The sequence below is a fragment of the Melospiza melodia genome, chromosome Z (genome assembly GCF_035770615.1).
Source record: "Melospiza melodia melodia isolate bMelMel2 chromosome Z, bMelMel2.pri, whole genome shotgun sequence".
NCBI lineage: Eukaryota > Metazoa > Chordata > Aves > Passeriformes > Passerellidae > Melospiza > Melospiza melodia.
This window is the reverse complement of record NC_086226.1, coordinates 37,913,323-37,928,999: the sequence shown is the minus strand read 5'-3', so window position 1 is coordinate 37,928,999 and position 15,677 is coordinate 37,913,323. Positions and strand designations below refer to the sequence as shown.

The window sequence follows — 15,677 nt, the reverse complement described above, 5'->3', positions numbered from 1 at the left end:
GTTATCTTCTTCCACTTGGGAGAGAGCCACACAGTACACCTGGGCACAAGGCCATGAGCTTCCTGTAAACTCCAGCTACTGCAGAAAACCACCCCTTAGCTCTTTAGAAACACAGGCAACACTAAGAATTAAATCAAGATTACCAGCTTCAAACAGGTAATGTTACAGGTATAGACAAACCAATTCTGAACTCAAGACATAGGGTTTAGTTCTGGGAAGGTGTAGGGGGTATGGTTTGGTTTTGCTTTTCATTTTCATTCCAAGATCCATATAGATTGATCCATGGATGGGTACATGGGTTCAAATCTGCCTACTCTAACTCTCAATTTCGCATCTCAGTCCCTAACTCAGACAGCACACCTGCTCATGCTTGTTTAGGAACTGCTTTTAACTCTAGCAATTCCCAGTCTAGGATACTAAGACACACAAAAAAAGAAGGGGACAAAAGGTGATAACACACATAACATAGTATGATCTACCTGCTATAAAAGCAGAGCAAAGGCTACCAAAAGAAACAGAACACTAATCTTCAACTGAATTGCGTGTAGGAAATGGAATTGTTAGTCCTTTTATTCTGCTTTAGCAGTGTTGAACTTTCCATCCTAATTATTTTTATGTGAATTGAAACTATATTCAAAGAACTACTAAAAAATATATCCTCTAAAAAGAAGAGAACAGGATTTAGCTCTATCAATGCATACATTATATGTAGCACAGAAAATGAAGAAACAAAGGAATTTAAACCAACACAATTTTTGCAAAACTAAAGGCTGGTCACAGAACTTTCAAATTCTGCAGAAACTTAGCTTTTAAGGACTTTGTAATCCTTTTTAGGGGAATAAAAGAACATTGAAATAACCCAGCTGGAGCTATGTTGCCTCTTTTTCCAGTCATCTAAGCATGTCTGCACTGTGCTTTTGAGTATTTCAGCTTGCTTGAATCAGTCACACCATCACAACCTTCAGGAACCAGGTCAGGTGTACTTTGTACTCGATCTCAAAGGCTTTTCAAGACACTGGACAGCATGACACAGGTCTATGCAAATGGTTACACTGTGAGCCAGCCTGACAATTCCTGTACTGAGCTAACAAACCATCAAAGTGAGATCCATGTTCAGTGAGTTTAATGTCTGCACAGATTTCCCACATGTCCAATTCCAGATGCATACTGCAGACACACCTAACTGAGCTCTGTAGAGAGCAGGTTTGATCCATAAAATTTACTAACTTGTAATCTATGCTGTGCAAAATCAGTTAGCCTACTTCAAGATCACAGAATGTTCTTGAAGAAGTACACATGCCTGTGAGCTGTTGTGTTCATACTGAAAAATTCAAAATACCAAGTTAAAGCTGTATGAAGGCTTTGCATCTGCAACCAGAATTCATTTGCTACCTGGATAATTCTCTCATAGATAGCACAATTGACTGCATTTATACCTTCCCTCTTTTACAGGAAATGAACAGGTTATATTTCCCTCCCATTCCAGTTCTGTTTCCTGGGCTGATTAACTTCTTCTCATACCAGAATGATGACGTGGTGATTTGACATGAAAGTTACCTGATAGCGCTCCAAACATCAAAGCCATCCAAAGGCTTAGTGCCATTGGTATGTCCACCGGCCAGGTGTACCAGCGTTGGCAGCCAGTCAGAGATATGGATGAGTTCATGACTTTCTACACCTTTTTGTTTCAGCAAAGGACTTGCAACAAAGCCTACACCTCTCACTCCTCCTTCCCAGAGGGTCCATTTTCTCCCTCTCAGTGGCCAGTTATTCCCCCCTGCTAAAGTTTGTCCTCCATTATCTGAAAAACAAATAAACAAAAAGAATTCTTGGTAAGAAAGAAACAGAACAATCCTCCCCACAACACCTTTTTATCCATTTGAAAAAAAAATATTTTCACAATACAGCTGTGTCATGTGAGTATTTGCATACTGCTGTTAGGTGTCCATATAATGTCAAACATTCAGGGCCAAGCAACAAACATATGTTACACTTTAACACCTACAAATTACATCAATGAAAAGCTATCACTAGGCAGAAATTATCCTACACTAGAAGACAGGAATTTAGAAAGACTGTGCTAAGAATGACTTCTGACCATGATTCAAAACACCATTAGGTATCCAAAGCCTTCAGAACCAAAGACTTCAAACATTTAGTTTCAACTAATTTAAGGATCACAAGAAGAGTTGCTATCAATGCCATCCTTAGTACTCAGAACACACTGGTTTCCAAAGCAGTATACTATGCTTAAAATAGAAACCCGTTATTCCAGTCCCAGGACAATACTCACACACCTAGTTTTAAAAGCAGGGGGTTTTCCATATTTTTAGGCAGCTACACATAAGGTTAGACAAAACAGGGCTTCCTTCTCCTCAGACAGAATGATAAAGCCCTAATGAAATTAATTTAAACTAACATAACTAAAGTGAGTCAGAAATTGAATTCTTGTTTGGTGAGAATAACATATAAGGTGGTTACAGAAAAAGCTGAATCCCCACGACTACAGAAATATCTACATGAATTCAAGATGGCTCAGGGTATGCTCTCCTTTTTAACTCTCTCTGACCAAGCTTGCACGCTTAGGATAAAACCCAGATCCTTGAAGTTAAGAGTAATGATTCTTTGAATTTACATCAGTACTGTTATACAATTGTTCCTGCCTAAACCCACTGTTATGTTCTCAGAAGTGTCATTGCTGGCAATTCTGTAAAGCATAATTTTCCTCTATTTTAATGAGGTGAAAATTACTTCAAATAATATTTGCTGAACTGACATTCAATACAATTTGACAGGTTTGTATTGTATTTTCTAATTAAAAAACTTGAATTTCAGGGAAGAAACAAGAAGTCCAACCCCTTACAGAAGAACTTCACTGTAACCAGAACAAAATTATCTTGCTGGTTGACAAGAGTTCAATAAGCATTTGGACATACTCCTGGGCACATGGTGTGATCCTGCGGGATGGTTCTGTGCAGGGCAAGAAGTTGGACTCAATAGTGCCTGTGGGTCCCTTCCAAGCCCCTTTCAACTCAGTATATTCTGAAATTCTATTTTTAATTAGGAATCAAGGTAAACCCCCACATCTTTCTACTGCACTTTTGTTTTACAAGGGAATAAACCACGGATATCTGTGAAAACTTTGAAAGGCAGAAGCCTAAGCTAAATGAAGCGCTTGTCAAAAAAATTTATTTGAAAAGTGTTAAACATCCTGTGGCCCAACTAGTTTCCAGTTGGGTTGCCCATGTTCCTGCATTTTTGGATTAAAAAGAAATTAATGAAGACTGTTACTGTTATTTCTTGCACAACAATGTTCAGCTCTGAGATCTGAGAATTTAAAGCAGTTGCTGGTTACAACAAAAACGTAAAAAAGAACTATGTCAGACCACGAAAATCAGTTTCAACAATTCCTTCTTATCGTAATGTAAACAGGAATTCTTGTCAGAGATACTCATGGGACAGTTTTCAGTAGGTTTTAACCTTTGGTGGCCTTAGAATAAAAGGCATTCGACTTTTAATACAGGCACGCTGTAATAGAGCAGAGTTTGGACATACAGAGGAATCAGAACTTAAACATTTCACATACCTCCTTTGTATCACAAACTGCTCACTGTCTGCGTCTGTTCAATAGCAGTACAAGAGAATTTTTCTAATTCCTGATTATCAGCAACAAAGTACCAAGGAAATTATAGAAGTAGGTGGTATTTCTGAAGAATAGGGAGAGAGAAATTTGCACTTCTCAGGTTCCAGTCAAATCTTTATGTTACTTACTTTTTCCTTGCTTTCTCTAAAAACATTCACATTCTGCCAGTTTCTCTACACAATAACTTCCCTGATAAAGGGAGTCTATCTAACATACATTCTGAATAAAATTTGTATCTTTTATTAATAGTATATCAAGTTTAAAAGAAAAGGGAGAAAAATTGTTTTTATAGTTGATCTGATATGCAAATTAAAAAACAATGAACATATGAAACAAGGCTCATCCCCCTAATTTGGTTGCTCATTCTCACATTGCTAAAACATTACTTTTTCCTTCCTTAGGAATTTATGTTCAAGTGCTCCTTCCTGCGTAATTTCTTGATTGAGTTATCAAGAAAGTGTTGAAGGAGGGAGAAGGATGGTTGATTATTAAGGTCTGCTTCCTCTCTAGGTAGGCAGAACGTAAATGATGCGTCACTAGCAGCTTGCATGTAAGCAACACCTTCAACATAGTCTGAAATGTTATCAAGGACTTCAAATACCTACATTTTGTTAAAGAGGAGTTGGTTACATAACAATGAAAGACCCCAATAGGATCTGTATTAATAAAATATTAAGCTAACTACTGAACAATAAAGGGAGAGGGAATAAACAAGAAGCGACTGGTTGCATGGAGTACAGACCTGACAGAAAGTCCACTCAGGACTGTAATTGCTGTTGGGATCTTGGTTTTACCTCCAGGATAATGTCTGGACAGCAAGAGACAAGATGGGCATCAGCTCGGTGTGTGTGTGTTCGGGTACATTTCCTCTAAATCAAGAGCTGTGGATGTATATATAGATGCCAAAAGCTTGCATGGGTTCAGAAAGTCAGGGAAGAAGTTAAAGTTGAAAAAAGTATATAGTTCCTATATGAAAACACATGACCTCAGTCGCAGGAGTTTCTTCAGCCACAAATGCTGAAGATTTGCAAGTTTTCACAAAAGTTTCCTAGACAAGTGCCACGAAGAATTGCCATAGTGAGAGGGTTCCTGGCTAGACAGATCCTTCATCTGTGGAAGCACAACCATTCTCATTTTCTCCCAAATAAGTTATTCCTTACTAACTCCTTATGCTATTTTACCCATCCATCTCAAACATGGAAATAATTCCAAGTCCAAGTGGAAACTCACATTAGTTTAAAACACATACTTAAAAATCCACCTGTTTGTGAGACAAATGGAATCATTGCTCCTTCATGTTCTACACTGGCTTCATATCCAATTCTAAATCCATTTCAAAACAATATTTTCTGAACTATTTATCATACATTTTTGTAACCATTTCTCTCCATGACTTACCCTATCTTATGTCAGAAGACAGTCTCCAGAGCAAAGCTTTTGGAATTAAGCTACCTACACCTTGTGGACCCAATTTATAAGATTGCTTAGAATTAAAGTTTCAGCCTTGCTACTTCAGCTGAAAACACAAGCCTCCCCCAGGCATGATACTTCATTATTTCTTTGCTGGAGACAAATATCAAATATGATTTTCATTAAAAATTCTGAAATAGTGTGGAAAATGTAGTGAATGTATGTTTTTTCTTATCTGTAGAATAATTTTTGCAATTACATCAACATTGTTTAGACTACAGCAGTACCCACAACACACTAGGGGTATTAAAAATCATAAAACTAACCAGCTCTTGTCCCTGAAGAAATGATGAAAGGGGAGTGAATAAGGCTGTACCTAGAAATTAGGCCACCTGACATAAGTATTATATAGCAAATTTATGCAGCTCTTTCTTTAACAGAAGAATCACACATTTTTAAGCTTTATTCCTTGTTTGCCTTGGCTTGCTTTGAGAGATGTTTAGCTACCATAGTTTCCCACAGCATTAATCACTCCTATTATGTATTATTTTAATGAAGGGGGTACCTAGATGCTTTATTTCCATTCTCATTGAATTTTATTTCCATTCTCACTGAATTTGCTTCTACAAGTTGAAATTTGTGGCAACAAATGAGAATATGAGGAAAAGCCACTCTCACTAATACAAGAATGGGCTGAAACAGAATTTTTACCACGCATCAGCACCACCAATGAAAAAATGCACAGCACACATATGCTGGGTAAATGACAAAACAAGAGAATAAAGGAGAGCAATGGAAGCATCCTGGCTACTTTAAAAGGTAGTTTCCAACAAAGCTGAATCAACACCAGCTTCAATGGAACAAGCAGAAACAACAAAAATATGTCACAAAGTATCTCCATCCCAGAAAAATTAGGTGAAAATAGGACTTATTTTCGACACAGAAAAACAGAGAATATAACCTATTCTTAAAATGCAGGTGATTGCCTTTTAAACTAATGTGGTTCTCTTATTAAAAATAAAGAAGAAGAAGGGTTACTTTAAAAACTATACTTAATAAAAACCTTTCAACATAAGAAAATCAGATGCAAAGTAAAGCTTGTGTGTCTTGAATATAAATACAACTTTAAAAATGAAGGCAAATGTTCCTTCTCACAAACATCTGCTTTTGTAATTAATATTCATTGTCACATACATGAGAAAGAGTTTAACTTGCTAAATCTGTAATTTCTAAACTGTAAGAGATGTTTTGCAGGAGTTTTTAAGGGAATCAATAAACAAAACTATACAGCGAGGCCTTCTGTTTCTCCCAAATACTTCTCTGAAGAGTTGCCAGCTGCCAAACATTTTGACTAGCAGCGTATTTATACAGTGATGTGGGATGTGTGTAACTAGCAAGCAGTTTAATGAATAAGATTTCTTTAAAGAAGAGATGGACAATAAAAACCATCAATTCTGAGAGCAATAACTAACAAAGCACACATTCAAGTCTTTGGATGGACTCACTTTCTCACAAAATTACCCTGAACTGAAGCTACAGTCTGCTTTGCACTCTAAAGATACCATTGGAAATAGATGCTCACAACTATGGGGAAAGCTTTATATGGGATTTGTACCTCACTAGACAGAAGAAAACCAAAAAAAGGTAAAAGTGTTGATTTAAGAACAAACTCTGACAAATGCCCTTCCCAGGATCATGAACATCTCTTGCCTGCATGCATTCATTGCCAAGAAAAATTCACAGTAGTTACTGAACTCAAGAGCAATATTGACAGCATTAATAGATTTGTTTAAGCACCAGAGATCACTTCTCTGAGAAATTCAGTTTGGACTTATCAATGGGCTTGAAAGTTATTTTTAGGAAAAGAAACAAAATGAAAACAAGTACTGTAATACCGTGTAAGGCCAGCTTTCTAATAAAATAAGCTTAATCTCCCCCCGTTGTTCAGATTAAAAAAAAAAAATCCATTCTTGCCTATGCAGTGGAATGAAAAACTTACTAAAAAGCTATAAAGAGACTTTTATGTTTTATTTTTTGGATAGTGGGCAAACACAATAATAAGAGCTTCCAAAGACCACCTAAATACAGCATAGGCAACACCCTAGCTTCTCTACCATGTGGACATGTGGGCCAAGCGACTTCCTCCTGACTTCTACTGCCTGCACATGCTATCTCAGCAGCTTTTGATCACAATCCTGCATCACATTAATGCTTTAGAATAGACATATTATTTTCTCTGCAAATAGACCAGAAATTAGTCTTCATTTAAAGATATTCCTTGGCTGGTTTGTTTGTAAAGTCTTAGATAGGGCTTAAGTGTGTAGCTTAAAGGTGATAAATAGTACATTAGAATTTTTTGCCTTTTTTTTTTCCCCAAAAGAAACAATGTGTTGTCTTGTACAGATACTTATTTTTGAAAAGACCAGGCCTTGTTTCAATTACACTACAGGAAAGAGAATTTTATTTTTCTTCCTAACAGAGCATATGTTTTTTGTCTCCCTTGTGACCACTCAGGTTGCTGCATTCTTCTTTGAACCACAACTGAGCTACACCCCACAGTCCCGTTGACATGCCTGGCAAATTGTTCTAGACAAGCTCTTCCGAGAGGGCTTCCTGGAATTTCTCCAAAGATTCATCCAGCACTGTATTTGGCTGTTATTAAGCAGTTTTCACTCCAGTACTTCTCTTCATTTTGCTTTTTTTTTGTTCAAATAATAAAGAGCTACCCATAAGTCCCCTTACAAGGAAAAAAAAAAATCACTCCTGCTCACTACTTGAGTCAGACAGTAGGAATACTTCACAAACATACTCATCATTTACATAAACTGTCTTTAACTTCAACTCATTCTGCACTGTCCATTCTGCAGAGATGATACAAGTGTGTTTAACCATGTGATACATATTATACAAGCTTAATTACAGTATTAGAACTTAATTTAAAGTATATGTCCTAATAATCTTAATTCTCAAGGTTAATTTAACAATGGTTTTTGGCATTTGTATGACAAGGAGTAATATGGAAAATCTTTATGAAAATAATTTTAGAAAATACAAAAGTAATTATTTAATTCCTACTAGAACAATAACAATCTCAAGGAAAAAAATTCTTTTCCAGTCAACAATCCAATATGGTATTTCCAAACTGTTTTTCTCTGTATACCTCAGTGCACAACAAATTCTGCATAAATTTTAGCAGTAAGTTACAGAAGACCATAAATGCTTGATATCACACACACACACACACACAAAATTAAACATGTTAAATGTTTTATGTTACTGAGGTTTGCAAATTTAAATGCTTCTTGGATACCTATATTCATTTTTTAAAATAGCTATCCAAAATTTTAATACATTTGTATGTATATAACTCCTATACCCACTGAGCAAAAAATAACCAATCAACATTTAGGATTTAACTGATTAGGAATCAGTCAAAAAAGAAAAAAAAAGAAAAGGTGAGAGAAATCAGGTGCAATGAAGTGCTGTGTGCCAAGAAAATCTCTGACTGTGAAAATACTTTACTATCCTATTCAGAACACATCCCAAATATATAATTTGAAATAATAAATCTGCAAGGGCAAAGAAAGAAAAAACTTTAACTATCTAGAATTACATAAATACAATTAGGTATTGTGAATCAATTCAGTATTTATTTATCATGTACTCATGATAACTTTAATCAACGACTAGAGTCTTTAAAGATCTAGTATAACATTTCTGGTTCCTGGCTACCAACACTGAGGTCTCCTTTCTCCTGAAAATAATTACAAAACACTTGCCAAATAATCCTTATGTACCTACAGTACTTCTCAAATCCAGTATCGGTATGCCTCAGTTTTTTTTTTTTCTGTTTTCCACCTGTACTTTAGCTCCTAGTCTTTTTTTGAATTGATTAATTTCTCTAAAACTGCACTAGAAAACTCCCATGCTCTTTGATCTCTCCTCAAGGGCCCCTGCAGTAAGCTGATCTAGCACACATCTGTCTGATATGCAAACTGTGCCAAGCTCTGTTTGAAAGCCCTGTCTAAAGCCACACAATATTTTTGAAGTGAGTACAAACCAGAAGAAAAAAAACAACTTCAATTTATTTTATAATGCAGGGTACTTCAATATGTTATCAAAATAAAGCATCTTCAAAATTAGGAAAAAAAACCTTTTAAGCTTCTGCTACTCCTGAAACAAAAAGCTGCTACCATCCTAAAGCCATCAACTGTACGTAACCTAACAAGAAATATGTGTATAAAAAGTTTGAAGGGGAAATGTTGTCAATAATGACTCCCGTTCCAGTTTCTTGTTTCTGATTAATATACTAATGGTTTTGTGAAGATAAGAGTGAAACTAAGGTAGTTTCTCTTTGCTAAATGGAACAGAATCTCTCCTATATGCTCCCTCATTGCATTAAAAAAAAAACTGTTGTAACTCAGAAGGATTTTCAGCTTCCAAGTGCATCCCCCAATCCTCCCTACCAAACAGAAGAGACATGTCCATATGGTAAACAGACAATAATAAGAGGACAGGATAAGGCTGACATATGACCAAAAGTATGCTGGGAAGCTCTGAATTTTACACATTAAATTTTCTAAGGGCAGAGACTGTCCAACAGCTGGCAGCACCTAGGTGTTTTCATTCAGTAAAAGCATTCAGAAGTTTATTCTGCATACATTTGGGTTTCTTCCTCTACTTCTGGAAGCAGCATGACTCTCTTAGAACAAGTCTAGTGCTATTATCAAAATAATATTACGGATCTAATTAGAAGTCATATTTATAGCAGCTTTTGGAAGAAAAAAAGCAGGAAGTAGGGATGCTTTTACTGTGCTTACAGATACACTTTATAAGCAGCAACCAGTCAAAACCACACATCAGAGGTATGGAAAGATCTGACCTCAGACCTGCTACATTTGTACTTTAGGCTGCAAGTTGTAATGGAAGAAAAGAGGATGCTATCCCAACAGTGAAGACAGGAGCTGGTGGAAAACTAGTTTCATATTTATTGCTGATCAGAGCCATACACAAGAAAAGATATCACTGACTTCACATGAAGCAGAGGTAATGAGGTGCATACGGCCCACAAGGAGACTGATAACCATAGGGGAGCATCATTTCACTTTTCTAGAGTGTCATTTGAGGGAGAGAGAAGAAATTACTACTTTGACCATATAAGCTTTTTGCTTTCTTTTAAAAAGAAAAAAGAAAAACAAAAAAGAAAAACAACCCAAAACCCCACTTCCAGGGATAGGAAGCTGCCAAAACTTAGCATTAAAATGCAAACAGCAGAGACCTAATCTAATATACAGGCATTAAAGCCCCAGGGTTCTTCCCAGAACCCATATTTTCCATCCTAATATCCTGTACCCCCTTTTTCTTGGAGTTTATTTGAGAGGAAGCTGCTCTGATTGCTTTCTGTCACTCCTCTGGCACACAATAAACAGAGCAATCTGGAGTTAATTTAAGCCGTTTAGCACATCAGGATACAGCTGGGAAAGGTTTTGAGAGAAAGGCTGGGGAGAAAGAACAGGGCTGCACACAGTCCAGCCCAGCCTGTACACAGGAAGGTGGTGCAGATGGGCACCTTCCAACACAATCACCTGAGGACAGGGAAAACTGCCCCATGATGAAACTCTCCAGTCAGCACAGGAACAGCAGAAACCTTGGTGCAAGGAATTTAGAAATCCATTCCTAAAAGCAGGAGTGGCAGGGCCACTCCTTCACATAAGGAGTATTACAGCTGATCCTTGGCCATCCAGTAGTAACCCAATCCCCCCTCTGTGTCTACCACTTTAATATTTCACCCTCTATAAGCCAGATGTCTTTTTTTCTTCTTAAGTTTAGACACATGCATTGGTTTTACACTGTGCAAAGGATGACTTGATTCCGGCCATTGGACAGATTTACATCTGTTTTTTACATCACTTTTGTTTGAGTTCTTAATCTCTCGGGGCCCTTGCTATATCCAGAATATATTGACTGAGTTCATTACCAGAAAGAAACACATACCTGCTGGCAAAATAATATAAAAACAAAACAAAAGTCTTTATTTATTACTTACCACAGGGGACATTTTTAAAAAGTGCAGCATACACCTTAGGAAGAAGTATGCGTCCATATACTAATTCTCACACCGAGCACATAAACCACAAAAACTGAAACTCTTTACTCCAAAGAGTGAAGAAAATAACATTCTTTATAATACTAGTCTTACAGAGGGGATGAGAAAGGCTAATCATTTTGTGATCAGTTGTAACAGTTTTGCTTGCTGTAGGCTGTGTCATTCTCTGAGAGATTTTGATCCTGAAAATAAATAGGTAATTTTATTGAACAATGTGGAAATGCAACCATTTTCTCGTCTTGTATAGGCATGTCCAGCATTGTCTAAGGCTCTCCCAACAGCCACCTCAGCTTTTGTTAAATGCAACCAAGTTCGCAGGCGAGGAAAGGGGTTATTTTATAAGTTAATATGGTGATAGAGAAACACAAGTAATGGAGAGTAATGGAAGTTTACATAAATAATATCTGTTCCCTCTAATGACCAAAGCAGGGTTTTTAAGCAGTTTCCATATATCCGTTCTTCAGCAATGGATTATGTTTTCCAGGCAGGGAATTGGCAAGTAAGCTATTTGCTGAATAAGTGATTCAGAATATGTTTTGCTTGTTATTCCTTTCTTTAACAACTTTGCTTGGTTACAAGAAACAATGGCTGAATAATATACCGCTGAATCTAAAAAAAGGATGTTAAGCTGGACAAAACTGAGCCTATATTCTCCAAAAAACAGAAAAAAATTGCATTTACAGCTGTGCCTTATACTCTCCTCTCTTTCATTCTGTCACATCAATGCTACATTCAAGAGAGTAACAAGAAGGAACACTTAAATTCAAAATTTTTAACTTATTAATGATTATTTTATTCCAACTTTGTTATTTTTTCCCCCAGCTACATGCCAAAACATGCCCTCTTTAATTACTCCCATGTTTGAATCTCTGCAATCTGCCTGCACCACGCTAGTTCAGTAAGGTCACCAGCAATTTCCTCTTGGCAAGATCCAACCTTTCTCCAATATCATCATCCTTGAACTTTCTGCCACTTTAGATCATATTTCCTGAATCCTGAAGTTGTGAAATCTCTCCTCTTGGCAACATCTAGCCGTACAGACCACATTCAGTCCTCAAATATACACTATAACTCTCAGACATTTTTAAGGGGAGCTGTTCATATGCACAACAGAAATGACTGTGAACTTCAACAGAATAGTCAAATTGCATATTTTGCTCTTTGTGGGCATTATAGTTTTAATGGTTTTGTGCCTAATGATCATTCCCTAGAAACATTTGCCCTGGAAACTCTATCCTTTACAGGGTAATTTTTTTCTATTTCCATTCCCAAAAGTGGGAAATAAGCAGAAAAATCCAAAATGCACTAACAGATTCCTCTGCTCAAAGACAGTATTTCATTATACACAGAGCTTTAGGCCTGGATGGTCAAATGATTCACAGTACACCCATACTTCTGAAATAGGCAAGTCCTATCATTTTCAGAAGACATCTTGTCTTCTTTTCTCTGTGAATTTCTTATCTAATATAGTGATATTAAAGCTATAAAGCACATGTGCTTTGTGATTTAACCTATGCTTGCCAAATTAATTTCTCCACTATTTCTTGACATTTCTGATGCCACCAGCAGTCAGAATTTATAACCCCATTTATATCACTAATCAAACCACCCACATGATCCTTCCTCAGCCTGCTTAGTCTGACCTGCATTAAGAAGTATTAAGTCATAGGGTAGGTCACTGCAAAGGAGGCGTGGCTAGAGGTGATGGTGGCATCTCAAGTGGTGAGCTCCCCTAATCTCCACATTTACAGCTGCAGTTTTACCTTCCTTGAAAAGGACTTCTGCCCTCATGAGTAACCACTACCGGACTCATATATTAGTGAGTCCAGAAGTCATATATTCCCTCTACTCCCACTTTAGCAAGGAAGTTTTACTAAATCCTATTTCAGATTTCTCTCGGGATTTCAGAATACTTGACCCATTAAATTAGGCAAGGTCTTCAGGTCCATGTTTTCCCAAAGCCTATCTCCGCATTTGCCTTAGGCTGCAGGAAGGCTCTGACTGAACTAATTTAAAGAACAGAGGTAATTAAAACCTCTCAGATCACACAAGGGGTAAACAATCTCTGAAAAAGGCTGATATGATTGTAAGTATGTTTACTCTTCACACAGTTATGTCAAAATTATCTAGATTAATAAATTGAAACCACTGTATCTATTTAAAATTCAAAGTACCCAAGGTCACTTGGAGATAATCACAAGAAGCCACATGCAGGCCCTGAGCAGCTGAGAGACCTCAGGGGCAACAGACTGTGAAAAGAGGCACCTGTGGGCAGAAAAAGCCCCTAACCTAAACCTTAGCCCCATACATCAGCATCACTGTCTACACAGCTATTCTGCTGCCTGAGACATGCACTTTTCCTTTTAATTTTTTGGGGGTTTTTTGTTTTGTTTTGTTGTTGTTGGGTTTTTGTTTGGTTGGTCATTGTTGCTGGGGTTTTTTGCCTTTGTATTCTTTCTAGTACCTTTGACTTTCTAATGAACTGTAACAGATGGTGACCAATAGTTTCTCTCTCCTAGTCAAAAATTTCTAAGTAATAATTTTTTTTTAAAAAAAGGCTTTGCTTTTTTAATCCTGTGAAATCACTGGAACACATTTTGATGGCAGCAGAATGTGTGATACATTCAAGAAGGCAGATATCAATTAATATCCTCTGCAGTCAGAACTGCAATTATTTACAACATTACAGATAAAAGTAATGGAATGCACCTTTTGTTTTTTAACCCCCATGAGTAACAGTGTTGAAATAGTGTTGAAAAGTAATAGTGTTGAAAAAATTTGGACTTAACCAAGAAAACATGCAGAGGATATCTTTCTTTATATCCACTCGTTACAAATGCTAATTTGATTGTAAAATGTGTTACAATGCTTCTGTGCAAATAGAAAGTAGACTTAAAGCAGACTTAGAGATTCAACTATTAAAACTCTCACTCGGTTCTGCATACCAGATGTCAGCATATGCTACCTCACTGTTGATTTGATAAAGTATACTCTTCCAGGTCATCAGAAGCAGTACAATGCTTCAATACATCCAGTCCTCTGCAATGACCAGTAACAATCTTCTGCATAGCCTAAACATGGAGATCATCGACAATACAAAAAGTCAGTAACGAAAAATCTGCACTACATTTGCTGCGTTATTTGGTTTTATGTGTTGTAGGTTAAAGCCATTTACTTTAAAATACACGTGAAATTACCGCTGCAGACTTCTGTTCTTCCCAACTGGTTCAAGCTACTCTGGAATCTTAACACAGAATTCAAGGTCAGCTCACTTCAATGTACACAAAGCTCTGGCTGTATTTTAACTTGAGAAAACACAATTGGAGGTCAAATGTAAGAGCAAGCACAGGCAGCATTCCACACGGCAGCAGTGCTCAAAGTGCAGATAAAAGAGGGGGTGTTTCTTCCTGCTTAAGGAGAAATGTAAAGATAGATGCTGTATTGTAAGAGACAGATACTCCAGTCATAGGAGGCATGTCTAGAAACAGAGATTTCAAATGGGCATAAAGAGGTTTAAAGAAAGCAGAGAAATTATTAAGACCAAGCTGTAAGAACTGAAAAAAAAACAAACAAGGAACCTTCCAAAAGGAGAGGAAATCAGCTTATTAGTTTCAGTGTTAGGATGAAGAGAGGAAAAAAACCTACAGTGGACACTGCAGTAAGAGCTCTCCAAGCCAGTTCCACATCAGACATTTATTTCATCTGATACACCTACCTGTGCCAAATCTTAGCATCCACTGCCTAATAACTAACATGCTCATGGATTTCAGTGTTTCTTCTGGTATTTCTGACTCAACAATCTGTAAAACGTATGGCTTCCTTTGCATTCAGCACATGTATATTCTGACCATCTAAATAAATTCTGCTGGTTTTACTCTCCCATTAATTAAGGCAGAGAGTGAAAATCTTACTCTTTTAAAGGACACTAAACTAATATTGCCCACCAATATTGATCCATTGCTCTATTCTAACAAGAAATAATGGAAAGTTAAAGAAAGAACAGTTGTGCAGAGCTTTTATTTGGAAGTTCTTACATTATTCTGTAGAGTTTAGCCTAGCAGCATACTTTAGTTCTGGAATATTCATAAATATATGAAACAGATGTACTAACCAACCCATAGTTTATATGGACACATATGAAAAAAAAAACAGGGAAGGAAAACAGATCCAAAACATCTCAGCAGGGATTCAAATAACCTTTTTCAGATACTTCTCATTTGACTAAGGCCATCTTACAACACCTGCAATTTCTCCCAAATTCTTAACCCAGACCAGACAACATTGCATTCTTCTATCCCAAGTGAATCAATGATTGATTTTCCCTGTGTTTCTATAGGGCTGTCACTGATTGACAAAGTAATTCCATAGGAGAAGAAATATTTCTAAATAAATACTAAAGCTTTGTGTCAGATGGTTCTGGGTTGTTTCAAAGAGTATTTATCAGTTACAAAGGAAACCTAAAAATGTATGTATATAAAAAAATCAAACTTTGCTTTCATACTATTAAGCAATTATTTT

The 15,677-nt window shown here is 36.7% G+C and overlaps 1 protein-coding gene across 1 annotated transcript in view; it reads right to left on the bottom strand.

Annotated features, from left to right (window-relative positions):
• Positions 1–15,677, bottom strand: part of ARSB (arylsulfatase B) — a 61,582-nt gene that overhangs the window by 29,558 nt on the left and 16,347 nt on the right. Inside the window, exon 5 of the mRNA XM_063180489.1 lies at positions 1,558–1,801. Within this exon, the coding sequence (XP_063036559.1) occupies positions 1,558–1,801 (244 nt within the window). The remainder of the gene's footprint in view (positions 1–1,557; positions 1,802–15,677) is intronic.